We start from the raw sequence: 22125 nt of genomic DNA on the forward strand, positions 1-22125 counted from the left end.
AAATGCAACGCATGTTTTACTGCATGTATTAATTAACACGTGTTTGAGAAATAAAGCAGAACTAGGAAGAAACCACATTTTTAACTTAATGCTAATTTTAAGTGTGTAGAGACACTAAAACATTACCACAAGTATCAGTCTTTACTGTTTATTAAAATATTACTCTGTAGTTATACAAAACATATTTCATATTTTCCAGAAGAAAAAACAGAACAACTGATAAAAAATTCTACTAGTTGTTAAACTACTGGTTGTTAAACATATCAACTGAACAGTCAGGATCCTCTTATCATCAATACTGTGCTTATTCTTGGTCTGTACACATACAGTAATTCTTTAAAAAAAAAAAAAAATTTAAAAAAAAATACAGGAACCTCTTCTTTTCCTGAGAGTATCTAACAAAATATCCTCTTATCCAGTGTCAGGAAGTAGTAACTTTACATACATCATTACACATTTATACTCAATAGTATGCCATAGTCATACATAGAGATACTTATTGATCTTCCTCTCTGTCATTCCTATTTTGGAAATTCAATGTTCTTTGGCCTCTTTCAGGGTCTTGCATTCGGAGGATCCGAATATAGGAACTTGTAGGCAGAGAACTAAAAATAAAATATGCATTGTTTAAACAGCGTTTCTTCTCCGCAAATTCTAGTATTTCCATTTGATTCTTTCCATTACATATTTTCCTTTAAATAACTCCATCTTTTTTGACAGTTTTTAAAAAACAGTAACACGGGGTGAAGTCCTGCCTTCACTGAACTGATACTGAAGCCAAACTTCAGTAAAAGTTTGAGGTAAAGACAACGACTGATTTCAATCATGTGATTTCTAACAATTAGACTACCTTAACTACAGAAAAGGTACTTTTAAGAGAAACTCCAAATGAAATAATGATCGAATACAGTTCATACTTGCCTTACGGATCCTGAAGTGGCACACACTTTATACATGTATAATTGCTTACATCATACTAAGAATGAACAAAGTTACTAAACATACATTTATACAGGCTTCTCCACTGATTATCCTAGACGTGTTTCTGAAGGTGCCTCCGTACTTACGTTAAATTGAATGTTTGCTGAACATGCAACATGTAACAAAACATAACAAAACCAAGCTGCACTTGAATTATTTAACTTTTAAACAGTAACCATACAGAAAATTCCTGTATGTTTATTGAATAGTTTCAGAAATTCCCCCAAAAACTTTTCCACTCAAACAACAACAGAATATCACTAAAATCTACAAAAATTAGAATAATAAGGGAAGACAATTAAGAGTAAGTCAACTTAATTTTGAAGACTGCTTAGTTATCCTACATAGCCTTCACTGATTACATTTGGCTAATAGAGAAAAGAGTTCGCTGTGCAAGGTTAGACAGTGACTGTCCCCTTAAGCTGGGCATGGCTTTACCAGGGACTTATATGAAGATTTTTAAAGAATTTTGGGCTGGTGGATAAAAAAAAAGAAAACAAGACGTTATCAGTTTCTAGATCAGTGATATTCAAAAAAAAAAAATTCAAGTCAAATGACAATTTCTTTAAAGTACTGTAGTATTAATAGGAAAAATGGAAACATGCACAGTGTTCTGTTAATTTTGCACAGGGAGAGGGAGATACTGGGCTAAAAGCTACCAGGAGCCTACTTTACACAGTAAAACATTTCAAAAAGCTGTTCTACTTAAGATAAATCGATTCAAGTCCCACTGAACTACTATATTAAGGGACATCATATAACGAAGAGTGAAAACCTATTGAATTCCTAGAACCATCAGCAATGAACTGCTTAATTGTTGATGTTTTACACTGCTACAAACAGAAAAATTTCTTTCTCCTCATATTTACTTTTTTCAAGTTATATTCCTTGCAATAGAACTTCCTCATAATTCTTGTACCAGGAAATCTAACATAACATTAGTACCTCATGCTTTGTGGGGTGAGCAAAATGAACTGTCGATGACGCTGAGAGTCAGCCACCTTAAGAATCATATCCATTGCAATTCTTCTGTTAACCATGTCCTAAAGACAAAAGATTTAACAGTTAGTGATACTGACCATGTACTTCAGTGGCCTATTACTGCACAAATTAGGACAAATTCTTAAGAATAAATTAATCGGAAAATACCTTAATAGAAAAACCTACTGGCATTAATTCATATACAGCAAAGCTTAGCTAAAGAAAAGTCTAATAAAAACTAAGCTGGAGAAACATTAGGGTTAAATTCTAAAAGCTACAAACTATACTCTGGGAAATTCTTAAACTCTACCTTTTACTATACATGCACAATAGAAAGCTTCTTTCGGAACAATCACACACTCCTACTCATGTTGGTTTTCTATCAGCTTTGATATACACATAGTACTTCTTACTTTATTGGTATGCTGAGATGACCTGTATTTTAGCACAATAATGTTTCCTATAAAATCCTGCCTCAAAATTACCTGAAAGGATTTAAGGGCTGCATGAAACCTAAGATATTATGTAGCTTGTTTTTATCATGATTATTATTGTTATTATTACTATTTTGAACACAACCTTATGCATTAGGCTTACTGAAAAAGATATGTAATAGGAAGCTATTATTAGCAGGCGTTAAACAAAGCTCTGCTTTTATACATTGCTACACATGAAACTAGGTCTCTTCCTTGCAAATATGCTCATGGAGTCCTCTTGTGGTCAGTCTCCAGGATTACACCAAAAGTAACAGAGACAGTAAGGTTGCACTTACTGGCACAGCAGTGGAAAGGCAAATTGTGTGGAATTATTTCTGGAATAGATGGCATGAAAGTTCTCTGCAGGGCCTATGGTTCCAAGTATCCACCTTTTGCTAAACAGATGGATAAAATTCTGCACAACTAAATTGTAAAAGAGGACCTAAGCTTTGGAAGTCGGCTGACAAATGACTGCTTGACCACCTTACATGCATACTTTCCTTTTTGAAATTCTTTATATACAAAGTATATTATCTGTTTTCCCCCTCTAGTTCTGTAATTCCCAGTAAAAAAATCATTGATGGGGGAGGGACACTGAAGGCAAAATGAAATAATCCAGTGTCAACTCTTTGTATCACAGAACTAATTCTTTTCTCAAATGATACCACACTGCATATCACTAAGAAGAAAATAAAAATACATTAAAAAAATTGGTTAATTGCCTATCCAGGGAAGCTATACACAAAGGTGAGGTTTATCAGTTTTAGCTGACATTACTATTTACTGTTCATTATTCTGCATTTCAGCACCTTGGAAAGATGCTACTAGGTGAAGTATAAAACAAGTTTCTGACTAGCAACAGTGAACTGGATTGCTACGCTCGCTCTGGGGGTGGGGGGGAACCCACAACACACGGATCTCAAAACTGGTAGAAGCCAAAGCACACGCTAAGCCCAGAACCGTCACAGCAATATGCAGAGGCAACCTGTGACAAACACAGCGACAACTGCTAATCTAACCAAATACAAACAACCACCCAACTATTTCACTAATTTATACAAATCAGAATAGCAAATGTAGTTTAAGTTTACTATACCATGTAGACATCAAATTCATCCAGGCATCTGAAAGGAGATTCCGTAATGGACCACAGAGAAATAATGAAACAGATTGTTGAGAAGGAACGTTCACCTCCTGATAATGATCTTAAGTCATTAAGGGCAGCTCTGTCTTCCTCTCGAGGCTGAACCTTGAAATAAAAATATTAGAACAATTTTTAAACCTCAGATGGATGCTTATGAACAGAATCATAATTTTAGTGGTTAACACATTACACATGAACAGATACAGATGACCTGAGAACAATTTTATGCACTTCACTGCCACTGCCATTCTGCAATGGGATGGCTCCTAACCATTTTGTAAGGCATTTCTAGGGTTGCTGCAACCTTCACCACCACAGCAAAATACACTGCACAGACTGAATGACTCTGCTAGTGTTTTCTTATTCAATTCTCTTCTTAATATCTATTAAACAATGTTTAATAACTGTCAACCAGTGTAGTAACATTACAGCAAAATCCAGTGGTTACCAGCTACAACAGAAAAGCAGGTAATTTATTTACAGCAGAAATTTAAAGGAGGAACAGTTTCTTTACTGGAATACATGAAACATTGTTAACAGTCCTTTGTTTCCATTGATTATGATGACACCTTGTGGCACTCCACCTTTAAGATTAAACTTAAGCATTTTCTTGTCCTGTTAATTATATTAACTTTGACAAGCTAAGCAGGAAAATAAGAATTATTTTGGAGTGGGGTCTCTTGGTAGTTTTTGGGTCGGGATTGTCTTCCTTTTTTTCAATTTATCTTCCTTGACTAAATATAGATCTCTTGCATAAGTAACATAACACATCAGCTATTTAAAAAAAAAAGTATTCCGATAAAGCCAGGTAATGACTTGATGTTTTATAGATTGAGTTTGAGTTCTTCAGATACATATCCTTCACCTGCTCAATTAGGACTGTATCAACCCATATTTATCTTGTCACTACACATTTTTCCCCTCAATTCCTAAAACTGAAGTCTCCCACAGAAACAAAAATAAATACTTCCATGAGTAACACTTTTGGGGAGGTAAGTTAAAAGATATGAACTTACAGGATACATAGAAAAAATGTAATATTGAAGCTTTCAGGCATTAAATGTTGTTTGAAAAACAACTAGAGCCATTACACAATCACACAAATAAAGGCAATCTTCCTATCAATGAAATAGGAATGAGTAATTTTGAAAGACTATGATGACTGGCTAGTGAATTCTTATCTTCAGCATAAGACAACAGTCCAAATTTATTCCATGTAATCTAGCAACCTGCCCATATAAGGGTGGTAATACAGTTTTTGTTCTTGCTCGTTTTCAACAACATCCTACAATTTAGCATATCACATTCTGGAGAGGGGAGAACAAATTATTCTATCCTTTGCAATGCACGTTCTAGCAGCTGATATTAAAAAAAAAAAAAATTTCATTATATATCATGACAATTAAAGTACTATAAAATAACTTACTGTTATTGAAAGCGTCTCATTCTTGTGATCAAAAAGTATTTTTCCAGAGCATGCTCGAATACGCAATAGATGGTCAAAGTAGAGTTTGCATCGTAGAGAAAGGAGTCTTAAATCAGTTAAAGCAAGCAAAAAAACATTAGGTCAGTCAGTTCTAAAACACATGAAAAAGTGACAACAGATTTTTATCAACAGTTCCACATCATAACCTTAAATATTAAGCCCTGCTCCATTAATAACGTTTTCCCAAATCAATTACATTCTTGAGTGGTGGACATTCAGTACTGGACATATTGGAGAGAATCACTGACACAAAGTAACAAGGTAAGAAATGCAGAAGCACAGCCTTTGTATTTTCTGGAAGTCCGTTTCAACAGACTGGAAGCTTTTTCCACCCTTCTTTCACAACTTCAACAGAAAATGACCACATTCCACTTCCTTTCTATCCAGTTGAGGACTCCATAGTAAGAATAGTAAAGAATTTACACGGACTCTGCTAGACTCCAGGAATTAAACACTGTTCCATATTAATTTCTGCCCCCTCCTTTCCCCCCCAGTTCTAGCATATAATTCCCCAATAGACAATACATCACAGTTCCTTCAAGAAATAACTATGGTTCTTTAACACATCTCAGAGGGGGATTCATACTCAAATTTGGGCACTAGGAATAAGATTCAGTTTGACATATACGGGCACCATAAGGCAAGCATCAGATTCTGCAGCTAAATCTTACCCACTAGTATTTCTAGACTTCCAACTGCAAAGGTTGGGATTCTCCTGATCATTACTATTTGTTAGGATCATACTGGCAACCCCCTCCAAGTCCCAGATCAAAAAGTACAAAAAAGCAGAGCCAACACCGACATTCCTCACTTTCTGCTGAAGGGAATGATAAATGATAAAGGACTGCACTGGAAAACAGACCATCAGTCTTTTTGAAGGGAGGCCATCACGAAATCTTCATTGATAGGTATAGGATACTAAGGGACTGAAGCAAGAAAGGAGGTGTGCACTCCTGGCACAGACATGACAGAACACTCCATGACAGAAGCAGTTGTCAAATTGCAGAATCTGAACAAAGATCTTGGAATTTTTTCAGCACAGGGCAGAGAAAAGTGTTTGGCTCACAATGAAGTTACATGAGCACAGTATCACTAATTATACTCAACGAAAATGAGTGACAGTCCAGATGATTTCAATGCTAGTATGTTGCTGTTATTTTACTGACCAAAACCATCACTGAAACAGAACTGCCTTGGATGAAGTCAGCATAGTTGAGGCCTTTGGTGTGAAGCAAAATAGAGCCTCCATTGATCACGTTTTTCTTCCAGCTGTCAGTCCAGGCTGCCTCTAAACTGTCAGGCATAACAGTACTGGATCCAGGAGCAAGATTAAGTTAGAAAGATTGCTGTAAATACCACCTTAAAGATACCTCATCCTCACAGGTCTGCTCTATAATTTTCATCCTGGAATATGGGCACATACTTACACCTACGTATCAGTTTATATGAAACCTGAAATTACAGTAAATTTCAGTAAAATTAACTCACCTTAAGAACTGCCAATATATTTTGAATCTGTTTGTCATTATTTCTTCCAGCAGCTTAATAAATTTCTTTAAATGGTTTACTTTACTGTTTGCATCCTCATATCTTTCCTTTGCATCATGAAATTGCCTGTTTTAATTAACAGAAAGTCTAGGATCAACATGCATTGCATTAAAACTGAGCTAAAATGCTGAAAATCAATTTGATAATCAAAACATTCAAATAAAAACTTTTTTCTGAGGATCTATGTTACAACTAAAAGCATCTGATGAGTCAAGTAAGACACTGTTCACAAATGAAAAGTGATCAAAAATTAAATTTTACTTCTATTTTTAATTCTTTTGAAAGGAAACTCCTACACTAAGGAGAATGAATGACTGGGCTCCTGGTTCTCAAGAATATCCAAGGTAGAGTGATTCTTTGCAATACACTCCAGTTCAAAACCTCAAGCAATTGCCTAACTTCTGCATTAAGTTATTCAAACCGGAAGCATGCTTAGTGCTCACTGCATCCCAGAACAATGGCGGGTTATGTTTGCACCACATAGTCATAATTGGGATACCTCTAAACACTATGAGGGTATCTGATTATTGGTAACTTCATATATGTAGTACAGACACTGTCTAAAATCACTAGAGGGTAGCTCAACACTCCTACGCCTGCCCAGTATTGGTTGCCTGAGCAATCAGCACAGCATGTTTCCATACCTTCGTACATGGTTTAAGCACTAAAAACACATATAAAAGCATTGTGAGTCAATAAGAAAACTCTTCTTTCCCCTATCTTTTCCATCTTACCTGAACTACTTTAGACATTAAAGATGACTTACTGTACTATTTCTTCTCTGTTTCCATGGTGATCATTTTCTGAATTTATCCTCTCTCTCAAGCGATTCATTTCAGCATCAAGGCTCTTAACGGTTCTGCTGACCTCTATGCGCTCCGAGTAGATTTGCGTAGCTTGTGCAATTTTTTCCTAAAGTAATGTTTGAAACAATTAATTGTTACATTTAAAAAAAATCTTCAAAACAAATACTTTGTGCTATGGAAAAACAAGGTCTCCAAGCAAGAACAATGTTTTTGTATCATTCTTTGTGTATGCAGCAAACCTAGTTATCATTAACAATTTTACTAACAACATTTATAGGCAGGTAGTTATTTCAATGCTAAGAACTATACCCATCTGAGATCTTTAATATGTTCACAGTTATTTAGCTAATACAGATAAACAAGGAACTACATTCACCGTATTTAAATAGGACAGTCTTCCAAAAGTCTTTGTGGATGTCATTCAGAGTTAGTTAATAAAGCTTGATTAAATAAGTCTTCAAAAGATCAGGTATGAGGTCTATACAAGGAAAAACCTAGCATCCAAAAAAAACCAAAATAGTATTAAGTTCAATTGAACTTAAAACACAAATTTTAAGGTTAAGTCATTTTAATCTTTTCATTGCAAAATACCAAAGAGGGGTTATCCATCTAGGACTCTAACTCATCTATCAAGACAGAAATGGTGCTCTGCCAGACAAAAAGAGGCCTAGATTCATTTGTACAAGATTACTTTTACCTGATTTAGATGCAGTCAGTTTAAGAAATAGCTGAGAAAATACTCAGTGTAGCTGAGCATTAATATGGTCTGAATGTTGTACAAGTGGAATGATTTATTATTAAGTAGTGGAAGGATTGTGACCAACTGACTTCAATAAATTAAAAAACCCCACACCTACCGCTAATTCTTTTTCTTTGGCAGCTAGTAATTCTCTATGTCTTTTTATGCAAGCCAAGTGTTCTTTCTGTTTGTCTTCATAGTGCTGCAAACGCCGTTTACTGTTTTCCACTTCTGAGTCAGCTTGATTTAATTCATCCTGTTTGGAATAAATGAAGATGTGCTAAGTGAGCTGTTTGGGGTAGATGCTTAGGCATCTCTCTAATGTTTACTGACTTATCAGTTATGTTGTTTTTAACACTGTCTAATTTATTTTTAAAGTCCAGGAGCTTTAACAGCAACTTATCAGAAAGGCTACACTCAATTCTGACAAGGACATAATACATGCTTGTAATCTTTTAAGGAATCTTATCTCGAGGGGATGTTTTAATCTTTGAAAAAAAGCCATCCTTTCTCCTAAACCTCCAAAAACTAAGTTTACTTTGTACACTATATTCTAGGCAGAACTTCTGATGCCTGTGTGACATCAGCCAGAACTGCATTTCTGTGTGAGAATTCAGTGTCCTGCTATACCTATAATATCACGTAGACTACAGCAACTTCTATACTACATAAGTGTTGATACAGTTGAAGTGATATCCTATCTTTCCAGAGAAGCAAAGAGGTATAAAGAATGACATAAATTAGAAGCCAATTTCCTTCCTCATCCCTGTCAACTAGATTGCTTATCTTAAACAAAAAACCACCCCCAAAAAACCAAAACCCAAATAATAAACAAGAAAACCAACAATAATGGATGATCTTACCTTTTTCTGATCCTGCCTTAGAGCCACAGCTTGCTATATGTCAACAGTTCATTAAACAACTGTAACACACATTTTACATCTAAAGTCCTTTCAGGAATTTAACAGTTACCCTCTACTGTGTTTAGTACTCTCAATAACAAGCAATAATGTTCTAATATTCTGAATAAGTCTATTCTCTTTCTTTACACAGTTGTTCTTTCTAAATAGAACATATCTTTAGAATTTCCATATTAGATACGTTATAACTAACATTTATGAGTTGTTTTCCTTGCCCGTTTCCTTCCTCTTCCTTTTTTAATTTGGGCTGACTACATCACAATATACAATTTAAGTGAGGCATATAAGAGATTCCTATATTGATCTTTCTAAGTTTTAATTCATTCCATCCTTCTACAAGTTTACAATACTGTAAACATGCTGGACTCTTGTTATTTCTGTTTTCCATTTTCAAACCATCAGTTCTTCTTGGAAACATGAAATTGCCTTTTATTTGGCAATATCAAATTTTGCATGCCACCACTCTGCTATTTATCTTAAGTCTTGCTACTTCTCTGCGATTTCCAGGTGTCTTCTGTAGTCTTGAATAATTAAAACTATGCATTGGTACCTTCTGTGATTATGCAAGTTTATAGAGTAACAACCATTTCCTGTAGAACTTCAAATGCTATTTTGAAAATTGAACAGTTATGAACACTCTTAGCCAGGCCGTATCAGAAACAAGAAAATAAGCCAAAACAACAAATGTGATGCACTAAAAAGGAAAGTCAAGGAAACTATTTTTCCTTCCTTCTCAGTCCATGACTAAAAATACCTGAAAACAAACTCTCTTTAAACATAAAACACTACAGCAGCTACACTTAACAATCAACATCATCTCTGAAATATTGCCAAGCTTATTTCTTGATGTGCTTTAGATGGAATGCTCTATTTCCATTTTCATAGGTAGACCTTAAACATATCAGGAAGGAGCATACTGTTTTCTCCTGTCTCTTTTTAACCTCATTCCCCTTGCTACACAAAGGGAACGAATTAAAAATACAATATGAAATTATTGCTACCTTAATTGGACCAGCAATTTCTTCTACTTGATGAATTTTTTCTTTCATTTCTTCGAAGTTTTTTTCGGCTATCTGGAGAGCATTTTTCAGTTCTTCCATTTTCCTGCTTTGTTGCTGCATGTCTTTTTTTACAGATTCCATCTTGCCCTTATTTTCTTCAGCTTCATCTTCCTGTCAAAATATATTAAAATGAAGAACAATAAGAGGAGACATACATTTGCAAATTACTGTACAAGATTTTTATTTTATTATCACTATCAGGGTACAAGATTACATGCAATACTCTTCAATAAGAATACGAGCAGCTCAATGTAGTTGTCACTAAAGCCCAAAAGAAGAGACTGACCAATCTTGTAGGAGACCACTCAATCAAACTGCAAAATAAAAAGTGGAATTTTCTAATTATTGGACTGAAAATTAAGGGGATTTATTTGGGAGTTGTGATGAACAGACTAAAGGGGCTAGGATTTTGTGAAGTCTTGGCCATGATAATATTTTACTACAGCACAGCAAGTTTTTAAAGAAAAGAACAAAGCAACTTCCCTCTGGATATGTGACAGAGCATATACATCCAGTATACAAAGGAGCATGGGAAGAGTAAGTGGATCATCATTGTTCTCTAGCAAATTATACCATTCCTAATGAAGTATTGTCATACATACTTTCTGATTCGAAAAGACAAATATGCCAAAACCTGGGAAAAAATATGTAAATGAAACCTTGTATTGCTAAGATTCTTTTTCATGCTCAAATAATTGTGAAATCAAGGCAGCAATGAAAGACAAATACCAAGTGAAAGAACAGCAATTTATCCATAGTATTGGTCAGAAAGTCCAGAAAACAGAAAAATCCCACAAAAATCCAAGAAAGGAATAAGGAAAAGCAAATATATATATCCACCAGTTGTGTAAGACCATTACCAGAAGGCAATGGTAAAAATGTTGATGTTAAAAAAGCAAGTGTCCAATAATTTTTAAACAGGAAGATATTCTCCTACAAAAAAGCAATAGACTATTTTTCCATCTCACCAAAAGGACAAAGAATATACTTTTCTTTTTTTAAACCAACAGAACTAGACTATCTGGAAAAGAGAAACCCTACAAGAGCTTACAGAATCTGTATTGATCCCTTACTTTTTGAGTAAATTTTGAAATGTTTACTTACATGCACACATTTGCTCACACACTGAAAGACAGACTACTGAAAAAGTGTGAGTTTGTGCCACCATCAGAAGTGACAAAAAAATAATTCTGGGCAACTTAGCCTCTTGCTGATCGCAGATAAAATAGTGGGAAAACTGGCATGGATTTCAACTGAAATAACTGTAGTCAGGATTATTAGTAACATCTACCAGCGTGATTCTCAGAATTTAAATCTTGACCATCTACACATTAGCTTATTACAGAGCAACAGCTGAAATTCATTGCCACCATCATACAAATGACAATATATTATCAAACTTCTTTTTTCTGTTCTCAGACCACTACGTATACACTTTAAGAACACACAGGTAAGAACGTTGAAGAAACCATCATACTACCATGATCCTTTCCTAGGGCGACATATGAACTTTAAAGCTTCTGCATGGTGAAGCTACAGCAAAGCAAGAAACTGTGGGTTCAGGGCAGAGTGGCAGTGCTATGACATAAATTATGCTCCCGGGTGGCCTTTCCGTACGCTTTGATGGTGCCACTTCTGACCTCCAAACCTACAGCACCATTTCTCCCTAACCAGCGTTTTACAACACTGCAGATGTGGATGAGGAAAGAAAATGCATGAAATATCACTTTTAAACACCACCTTGCCTTCCATAGACCTGCAGTGCTATTGGTTTGAAAAAGGGCAGAAGAAAAAAAAAAAAAAAGAAAAAAAGAAAGAAAAAACCCAAACAAAAACTTACCAAAAACAAATAAAATCATGATACAGCCATAACTGTAGCCATTCTGTAAAGTGTTACATTCTTCACTATTTATCCAACTTGTACACTAGTTGAAAATCTACAGTATTTGCTTATTTCAAAACACTGCCAACATTAAAAAACACTATTTCATATCCTTATTAGACATAATTTGATAATCTATTCTTACTAATGTACGGATGTCCACTGACTGGTGTTCTTCCATATTTTCAAGATCTGCTATTTCTGCATTTGTTGTTCTTATTTTTATCTGAAAAGAAAAAGAAAATAAAAATTCTTAAGTTTATCTAAAGAGAAAAGTTCACATTTGTTCATTTAAGTCAACACCACAAGCAAGATATTTGGTCTTTTAGTTTCATTAGTGCCTACAAGAGACAGAACTCTTCCAACCTACCTACGGAATCCAGTTTTATAAGATATAGCTTGTTCTGAAAGCCACATGCATTTTAAACCATTAAGTTATTATTGTATTTGCATTCAATGTGACAATCAAATAAAATATATTTTATGTTTCCTTCAAATATTCATATTCAGCAATTTGAGTCCACATGCCAGGTTTGTTGCTGGTTCTTATTTGCAATTTACTGAATATAACCTTCTATAGTATGTATTATCTTACACTGCCTAACAATAACATCATTGGCCACCACAAATATATATCCTACCTAGAAGGACTGGAAAACAAAGACTAATAGTTGTAAAATGGTTTATAAAGAAATTAAGAAAACTTAAAAGGTGAAGTATTCAGCATATTAAAATGGTTTAAGAATATAAGTGAAAGCATGAAGAGAAACAAGATTCTGGGAATGAAGAGGCAAGGCTCAACAGAAATAAAGGAGGTGGAATCAGGGAAGAGAAACTTGCATCAAATATTGCAACAACTTCCTGTTTGTATCAAAAAAAGCAGTAGAAATTTGTGAGATTTAGCACCAGGGCGGGGGAAGATACCATACAGAAACAATAGAATATGCTAGGATTGATGTGGCCTCTATTGTTCTGTCCTAAATGATGAAAGCATACTGCAAAAGTAAACAACATGAAAGCAAACAACAAAAGTAAAAATAAACATTACAAACTGTCATCCACTCAAAATATATTGCAGAAGGCAAAATGAAATAGGGAAAGACTGAGCAATTTTCTAAACATTAACACTGTACCTATTTTTACCTGCAGTTCTTTCTGGTGTCGTCGATGACGATGAAGGTGATCTTCATTCTGCCTAATCTCATTTTCAATGGCATATAAACATTGCTGAGATGCTGTCAACTGTGCCTTTTTGTTCTCAGTTTCTTTCTCCAAGTGACTTTATAAACAAAGTGATATTGAGATATTATGTATTACACAGATACTATTTATTACACACACACACGGAAATACACAAATAAAAATTAAATGCATGACAAGGCAAAGGGTAAAAATGCACTCCCTAAAAAATAAAAATCTTAAGTTTGTTATGCATTGGACAGTTTTAATAATCAATAAACACTAGAGCCCTACAGCAGAACTCAGTTAATAACCAGCAGATAGCTGCTTGATGGTCCTAGTTCAATGCCTAGCAGATAAACCATTCATGTAATATGAAACACCTGTAGGCTCTGTTCATATTTTCACAAACAGGCCAAATATTTGAACTAAACAGTGGTGTTACTTCTAAAAATACTACTGCATCTTGAGAGAAAACAAATACTTTGACTAGGACAAAACACTTCCAGGCAGAGAGAAAATATATTAACAGAGATGTGAAAAAAAAATTTTATATAGTCTCATAATTTTCCTTCTACAAAGGAGGTCATGTCCAGAGATTTCCATAATTAATTCTTTTAGTTTGTGGTAAAACTATTTGAAATGCAAAATAAAGCTATTTATTATTATTATTTATAGATAGCAAAACTTTGATAATGTCTTTCACCCCTGCAAAAAAAGGGGGAAGATTTACTAATATTACAGTAAAAAAACCAAAAAAACAAAAAACCAAAACCCACATGTTTAATCCAACTTGTTATAGATGCATGAAATGGACTGATTAAGTCTGATCCCAGCATCAGCATTTAAAAAATTGCATATACTATTCCAGATAAATGTGTCATTGCCTTAGGCTAAGTTCTGAAGCGGGAGGAAGGTGAAAAGACATTTTTCCTTTTTAATTGGCCTACATCAATCCCTCATAGCAATATTGGTAATGGAAAGTTAAGATAATCTTTGAGTGAAGTTCATTATATACTGACATGAACAAAGTACAGTTAACAGACGTATTTAAAACTTTTGAGTTTACAGAAATAAATTTTTAACATTCAGTCTACACTATCAGCTGTTAATACCAAAATTAAAATATTTACCTAGTGTGTCTGTAAAATAATCTGAGCCTCAAAATAAAAGTATCCTATTGTCACCAATTTGCTTGGTGACAGTTCAAGTTTGTAAACTTGGAAATATGTTTGGCTTTTTAAACTACCATTTTGAAAGTAATGAGGAAAAAAAAAAAAATCCTAAAAAGTAAAAGGGGAGGGGGAAGTCAAGTTTATCAGAGATACCTACCATGACTGAAGTCAAAAGCATGAGAAAACACAAATGCGAAGTTTTAAACCAGTAGGACTACGTGTGCCAATGTAACTTTTGTTTGAATGATCAGGCTTCCTTTGCAGTAAACTACAATACCACTGTTCAGGTATTAGATTTTTAAAGAAACAGCTTTCACTCCATACTCTCTTTCAGCAAGCATAAAATGAAAAGGAAGGTAGCTAGGTGTGCTGGAGTATTCAGCCCAGCAAATCTCTCCTTGCTGGGCAAGATTTACATGCCACAAGCTGAAAAATATCTAGGTACAACTCAGGTTTGTACCTATCACAGAACGGCATTGAAATAAAGAGCTTTTCAAGAATTCTCAAAACGGAAGAGTAAATCTCAAAGAAAATGGAGAGACTGGAGAGTAGTGCACATGCAAATAGACAAATACGCAATTCCACTATTCATGTTGATAAGTACAGTTTTTACAAATACAACATTACAATAACGCTAACCTTATTTCTGCTTCAACGTCTCTGCCTAGGAACCTGGGCCTGAGGTAATCAGAAGAATAATACCGTCTCTCAAATACTTGATCGCCTTCCGCAGTGAAAGCTTCTTTACAATTTTTTGGGGGCCGATTAGACTGCATTACTTCACGAGCTTTACGGCTACTCTGAAAAATACAATGGCCTTATCATACCAATAGAAAAACAACCATAATTAAAGATATCAATTTAAAACTTGTCTAGAAGTCCTCACCCAGAAATAATTTCAATTCCTAATGAAAAATAAGAAATACAGTAAAGAATGTGAAAAAAATCTATGATGTCAAGAATCTGCTTTTCTTAGTTGAATAAGACATTTATGTTCTCAAAACCCACTTAGTTTAGTTGTCTATTTCTTTTATTCTATTACAAATTTATCTGTGTTGTAAGTTCTGTAGTCTCATCAGTCCCTTATAACACGCCATGGAGGGAAGGGAAAAAAAAAAAACACTAACCAAAAAGTCACTATACACAGGTATATTTAACTATCAAAAGTGGAATACACATACAGGAAACAATCTCCCGAAGAAAGCTGTGACATGTCAAACAAAACTCACTTAAAGTTTGGGGAAACATGCTGGTAAAAAAAAAAAAAAAAAAAAAAAAAAAAAAAAACCCACAAAAAAAAAATTGCCAATGCCAGACTAAGTGGTCACAATTGCCTTGTCCAAGGCAATCACATTATGCATTCAGAAGTATCATTTCTTCCAGACAATACCCATTCGACCTCTTTCAGATTCAGTTGAAATTGCTCAGGTAGGGCTCAATGATAATTATTGAAAATTATTGAAAAAATTGAAAACCACGTTATGAAAATCAGTGGTTAGGTAAGGCAGAGGGGGAAGAACAAAACTAGCATTCTTGCCATGAGAAAAGCCTAGACAGTTCAGCTGTTAAGTATCCTGCTCAGTAACAGCTATGCTTGCTAAACAGTCAGTCAGGTCTGCACTAGACAGAGCATAAACATCCTCTTTTCCAGCAGGAATGTCAGAGGACAAACTGGGACAAGTGGTTTTGGAGAAAAACAAAATCCACAAAAAGTAAGCATCATCAGTTCTCCTGCTTATAGAATACCCTGCTTTCTTTAAATAAAAATACATACATCTTATTTTTATCTTTGACCATTTTACCTGCAATCTTATCTACAGGAACTGGTATCTTCAGTAGTAAACAGAAAATCAAAAATCAATTAAAGTCAGAAATCATATAATGACAGAAAACAGTCCTTTAACATGTTTTTATGGTGATCAAAAAATAGATTCCTATCAAAATAGTATGTAATCTTCATTCAATGCCATTTGCTAGCCACCTCATTCAAATCCTACTTAATAACTGATTATTGGTATTTTTTTATTTTACCAGACTCTATCCACAATGATGTTTCTTTACACTCTCTCATCTCAAATGTTTTAACAAAGGGGCTCTGGTTCTTGTGGTAGGTGAAAAATAAATTAGGCTGTGAATGCTAACAGGCAGCTGATAATTTTATGTAAGACTGCGTGGCTGAATATCTGAAAGGGAACTTTTGAACTCTCAAGCACAAGCCTGCTACAGCTACAACTGACACCTAGCTACAACTGGTAGGAGCTGGTTGCAAATTTTGGGAGCACTTGCAGAGACTATGGAGGGAGAGACTAGGGAGACTATGCAGAGCTGACATCCTGAACCCACCACATGCACGCAGACTATTTAGACTGGGAAACTAGACCACTTAGAGGCCCAGAAAGGTGGTGGTGAACATCCCAGAAACAAACAGGTAAGATCCTGGAAACACGTGGGGAGAGATGTGTAGACACAAATCCCAGGGAATGCCTGGGGACCTTGGCCAGTAACAGCCCGAACGGGTATCTGTGAGCAGCTGTACAACAAGAACCCGTTAAGATTTTCTGCCTGACCCTCCTGGAGCAGCAGCAATCTCCCTGCTAGGGACAGAAGTTAAGACCTAAAAAGGAAGTTTTGTGGGGTGCAGGGAAACAAGTAGGTATGTGGAAAATAGATTAAAAGCTCTAACCTTGCTGATTCTTAAATAAATCCCAGTATCTAAATCCACTATGGGTTGTCAGTTTACTCTGTGTTGCCCACAATAGAAAATAGTGTTTGAAGTGGAATAGCGACAGCTCACTGAATGCCAGAAGGGCCTTACTGGGAGCCCTCCAGTGGAAACGTACACATGTGCGTACTGCACTATAACCGACAGTCGGGGTCTGCTGAGCTATCAGGGTCCTTGCCTCTTCTCACAAAGGCAAAAATAAAAATAAAATAATCTTTCTCTACCTCTTTTGTTCATTATAGACCCTATCCGTGAAGGTATCGTATATGCCCCGTACAAAGAGAAAATGCTTTTCTTTAAAAACCAACAGGGAGTGTAGATCCTTACTTTAATCAACAGGATTGTTTCTATACCTCTCACATCAATCAAACAATTGGCAACCACTGCATGATCTATTTCCAATGCTGTGAGAACTGATGGGAATTCTGGATGATGAACTGCTCTGAAAAAAAGAAGAAAAAACACCATTCATAAAGCTCACGAGAGTCTTTAAAAACAAAGAATTAAAAATAGTTCTTTTCAACTAATAATAATTTGAACCATCAAGGCTAAGCAATAAAATTCAAAACATAACTTACCTGTGTCTAACATCATAAACTTTATTCTGAAATTTATTTACAATTATTTGGGGTCTAAATCCACGTGGATAATATTTTGGCATCAGTAGCTGAAGAGCTCTTTCATCACTATGATTATCACAGCAAAATGCCTGAACTAGGCTCTTTAAACAAGATTCAACAGCCAAGGTCAGTTCAGCATCTTTCAGATGAATGAAAGCACCTAAATAAACATAAGAGACAACACTTTAGGAGCTGTGTTCCGTAACAAAACATACAGCAGTGCATTTTTACCACTCAAGGTTTTTCTTTTGTTGTGCTATGGGTTTTTAAGAGTCTAAAAGACACCTTTCTTACAAGAAGAAAAAAAAAAAAAAAGAAATGAAGAGGTTAACTAAAAGATAAAAAAAACTCCACAACAGACAAGCTACCCTGAGAACACAGACATATAATTTCTCTTCCTATAGAGACACCTATATGTGTTTGGAGGCCTACATTTTCTTCAAAGATCTTTGACAAGTCAGTACTAACTTACATTAAGGCACCGATTTTATGGCAGCTCAGCAGGAGTAAATCACGGCAAAGATTGCTTATCAACAATTTAATGCTTTAAGGGTGAAGGCAGAGGAACAAGTTAAACAAACATGAAGATTTACATTATATCGTCTGTCTTCAGTAGTACATGTGTTTGCACGTTCTTACCCTGCAGTAAATGCCAAGTACTTAGGTACTTGGCCTTTACACTTACATCCAGAATATGCTGAAGCCATTACTCCCATTCACAAACTGAAAAAGGCATTCACTGTCAGAGCTGGTCAAAAAAAACTAATGAAAGCACACTTTCCAAAAAAATCTCAATTGGTTCTGAGTTGCTCCATGCAAAACATCTCAAGTTTGACAAGCCCACAAGTCAGCCACTGGACATTTTGAACAAAATCTGTCCAAGAGCTGGACAGTGCTATCCACCAAGGAACAAGCAGCCAAAGCACAGTAGCCTGATGCTTAGAGGGTGTGGGGGAAGTTGGAGGGGTGCATTGGAAGTTCACCATTTTAAGTACATAAAATACCTTAACAAAAACAGCTGGAAAATGAGGAAAAACAGTAGATGTTAGCTAGTTCATATGATAAAAAGGACAGAAGCAAAAGATAACCTACCAGCATAAAACCTTTAGCCCAGGAAGTACAGAAGAAATATATATCTGAAGCTCCTTAAAGAACAAATAGTTTTACTAAGAAAAGATCACTGTTTGTATTAGCAGCCATGCAGTAAGTCCCATGAGGAAATATTCTGAAGACTGTCTTTTTCAGCAGTCATTCTTACCTAAAGGTCCGACAGGTTTGTGTTTAAAGTGCCCTTGCCTATAGGCTATTTCAACTGCTTCAAGAAATGCTGGTACATGTGGTCCAAATCTTTTCAAGGTATTTGTTTTACTATCTTTCAGCTCTCTCAGCTGTTTCTGCTTGACATCCAGTGCTTGTTTCACATCACAGTCTTCTCTCCTAAGAGAACAGAATTTTTTTCACTAGCAACAGCTAAAGAAGTCTTAATTTGATTAAAATAATTGTAAAGTCTCATTTTTCAAGTACTAATAGGACAGTGTCTCAAGAGCTCAATACTTCAATGTACTACACTGTAGCTACACATGCAACAGTATTTTTATAGTTTCAAGAAACATAAGACAAAAAAGCAAGAAAGAAAATTACTACTTTGCAACAGTTTTACAAGACTTTTTTTATTCCTAGCAATTTATAATAAATTTATTTTATTTCTAATTATATGCTTCAATTTCACTGTCTTCTACAAAGGTCTTCAACACAACACAAAGTAACTGTTTGTTACGATAACTGATAAAAGCTGTTTAAGCTAATATATTAAGTGCAATAAGCAGCAATTCTCAGATTTCTTCAGACAATAAATGACAACATCGCCACAATACCCTCCAGTAATCATTGTTCAAGTTCAGGTTTCCAAATCAAAGCCAAAGAGTGCTTTGTTTCTGTAGTTTGGGTATGGGCTAAATCGGTATTTGAACCACTTACTTCAAAGTCTCTATAAATTTGCCTTTAACTTAGATACAATAATTACCCCAAGTGCATCTATTTCCTTATATCGTGTTATATATCTGGTGACATCATATCAGGATATACTAGTGTATTAAACAACATGAAAAAAATTAAATCATAGGCTGCCCATAGGATGATAAGATAATAAGGGACAGATAGTGGGAAGAAGAAAGAAGGGCATTAAATGACGGTATGGATTTATATCAGGCTTTAAATTAGTAATAACTTTCACCTTTAATGACCAAACAGTTTTCTTAATTTTCCAAAATTTTCTAAATTAAGACATGTGGTGCCAAAGACAAAAATTTAGCAAGTTCTAAGACAAAGTAGGGGGAAAAAAAAAATAGAAACTGAAGTCTAATGCCTCAGGGAATGCAGGTACATAAGAAGGGACCACTTACAACTTGAAACAAAGGAAAACAGTTACATTCAAAAGTGTAACTTACCTAAGTCTAGCATGTTCTTCCTTACACTTATATATAGCCTGCTGAAACTGATCCACTTGTTGACCAATCATTATTTCTTCATCATGGAATGCCTTTAACTGTTCCCTTAAGTATGTGATTTTCCTTTGTCTTTCCAATTTTTCAGGCTCTGAAACCTGATTAGCACTAGAAAAGATCATACTTCAATATTTTAAAACCACACTGATGATTTATAAGTGACATGAACTTTGTTTTATTACCTGTATCATAGAAAAGATCTATGCATCAGAAAGTTATGTTTAAGATTCTGTGCATTTACAGCGATCTACAAAACATAAATATCTTTTTTTTTATTTGTAATCACACATAACTCTCCCCAGTTACGTTCCTATTACATTTAGTTTAAGGTATATTTGTTTTGCAACACCATGGAAGCTAGAAATGTATATTAGCACCAACAAAAAAAAAAAAAGCTTTTTTTCTGCCCAATTACCTTATCACCTTCTAGTCAAAATCTTGGTATACAAAGAAGCAGGATCAGAAATATTTAAATATTTAACTGGACCCTGCTTAAATTTAAATATTTTCCGTTATAGCAGATTATCTCATTAATCAGAAGAGCTCACTCCCTGCATAGCTATACCTTAATAAACATACACCGCAATCACTACATCTGTATTTACCTGCTTTTCAGTTCTTCAATTCGTTTACGTAGCTGTTCATCATCTTTTCCCAGACGTTTTAACTCTGTTCTGAAACGATTATAAAGTACCTATGAAGGAAACAGGATAGCGTAGTTTAATAAACAGAAGCAAGAAATCATTTCAAACCACAGTTTTGAGTAAATAAACACTGAACTGCATCAAAACAGACAAACATAACTTGAATTTCAAGAATTTGAAAAAAGAAGGAATAACAGTTAATTTGAATCATATTTATTTTGACCCAAGTTTAAACACAAGCTTAACACCTGTGTAAAGATATAAACCCTATGGCCCCCAAAGAGAAACTACTTGCATGTCAGGCAGGAAATTGCACCTATTTTGAACTGCACTATGGATTCAGGGAGCCTAGACACAGATGGAAAAGTACACAAGGGTAGAGCATGGACAAAATTAAAGCTTTAAACTGGTATGAGCTTTGAAAGTTCTTTTTGCCTACCTCAGCTTCATTGACCGCTTTTCTTCTTGCCTGCACATCAGTCTTCAAAGCAATACACTGAGGTTGCAGGGCTTGTGCTTCTTCACTTATTGTTATTAACTTGCCTTGTATTGCTTTGTACTTTTCTTCTGCTTCATTCAATTTTACCTTTGGTGTAAAGAGAATGATACACAACTAGTAATGAAGCAAAGTTTTCTTCAAAACCTCTTAATGCTACAGAAGAAATCTCTCTCGAAAGAATCCATCCAACGTGTCATTTGCCTTTTTTTTTTTTGCTAAAAAAAATAAAGCAAGTCATTGCCACTATGAATATGCTAAGACTAAAATTAATAAAGGAAAATACTCAGAAAACCAACGGACTACCAAATCTGTGATGTAAACAGCAACCTTCTTTCCTAACTCACAGTTTACTCAAACACAGTACTCTTCCTACAATAAGGCCAAGTACCATGATATGGAAAGAAGTGAAACTTGTACGTGGACAACGCTCCTTCCAACACTACACAGACGTGTTCAGCCATAAAGCCAAAACGCCTCAAATGTAAAACAAATACATACTTCTTTTTTTTAAACATTAAAAAAAAAAAATCAATGGAAAATGAGTGCCAGTTCAGAAAGTTTGGAGAAGGAGCTTTAATAGACTGGAAAGTTCAAAATAATGATGCCTAGTGTTTCTCTGCAAAAGATGTATTTCTCATGTGAATCTAAACGTTTGGCAAAATTATTCTTTCTTGCTACCTACAGAAGTCTTAAGTACCATCCAAAGAGTCTGTTAAATTTCCAGATGCCTCCTGACATCTGAAATGAGACACTGATCT

General features: G+C 35.0%; 1 protein-coding gene across 2 annotated transcripts in view; it reads right to left on the reverse strand.

Moving 5' to 3' along the window:
• The window catches only part of SMC6 (structural maintenance of chromosomes 6), a 55734-nt gene that overhangs the window by 22071 nt on the left and 11538 nt on the right, over positions 1–22125 (reverse strand). For both annotated transcript variants that reach the window (XM_075706982.1, XM_075706981.1), the window contains exons 12-28: positions 21308–21454; positions 20830–20918; positions 20168–20332; positions 18979–19157; positions 17679–17880; positions 17428–17542; positions 15018–15178; positions 13168–13303; positions 12170–12250; positions 10083–10253; positions 8280–8417; positions 7383–7528; positions 6557–6682; positions 5009–5114; positions 3535–3687; positions 1927–2024; positions 487–605 (exon numbers count right to left, since the gene is read on the reverse strand). In XM_075706982.1, coding sequence (XP_075563097.1) covers positions 497–605; positions 1927–2024; positions 3535–3687; positions 5009–5114; positions 6557–6682; positions 7383–7528; positions 8280–8417; positions 10083–10253; positions 12170–12250; positions 13168–13303; positions 15018–15178; positions 17428–17542; positions 17679–17880; positions 18979–19157; positions 20168–20332; positions 20830–20918; positions 21308–21454 — 2322 coding nt within the window. In that variant the 3' untranslated portion in view covers positions 487–496. The remainder of the gene's footprint in view (positions 1–486; positions 606–1926; positions 2025–3534; positions 3688–5008; positions 5115–6556; positions 6683–7382; positions 7529–8279; positions 8418–10082; positions 10254–12169; positions 12251–13167; positions 13304–15017; positions 15179–17427; positions 17543–17678; positions 17881–18978; positions 19158–20167; positions 20333–20829; positions 20919–21307; positions 21455–22125) is intronic.

Source organism: Pelecanus crispus, chromosome 3 (genome assembly GCF_030463565.1).
Source record: "Pelecanus crispus isolate bPelCri1 chromosome 3, bPelCri1.pri, whole genome shotgun sequence".
NCBI classification, from domain to species: domain Eukaryota; kingdom Metazoa; phylum Chordata; class Aves; order Pelecaniformes; family Pelecanidae; genus Pelecanus; species Pelecanus crispus.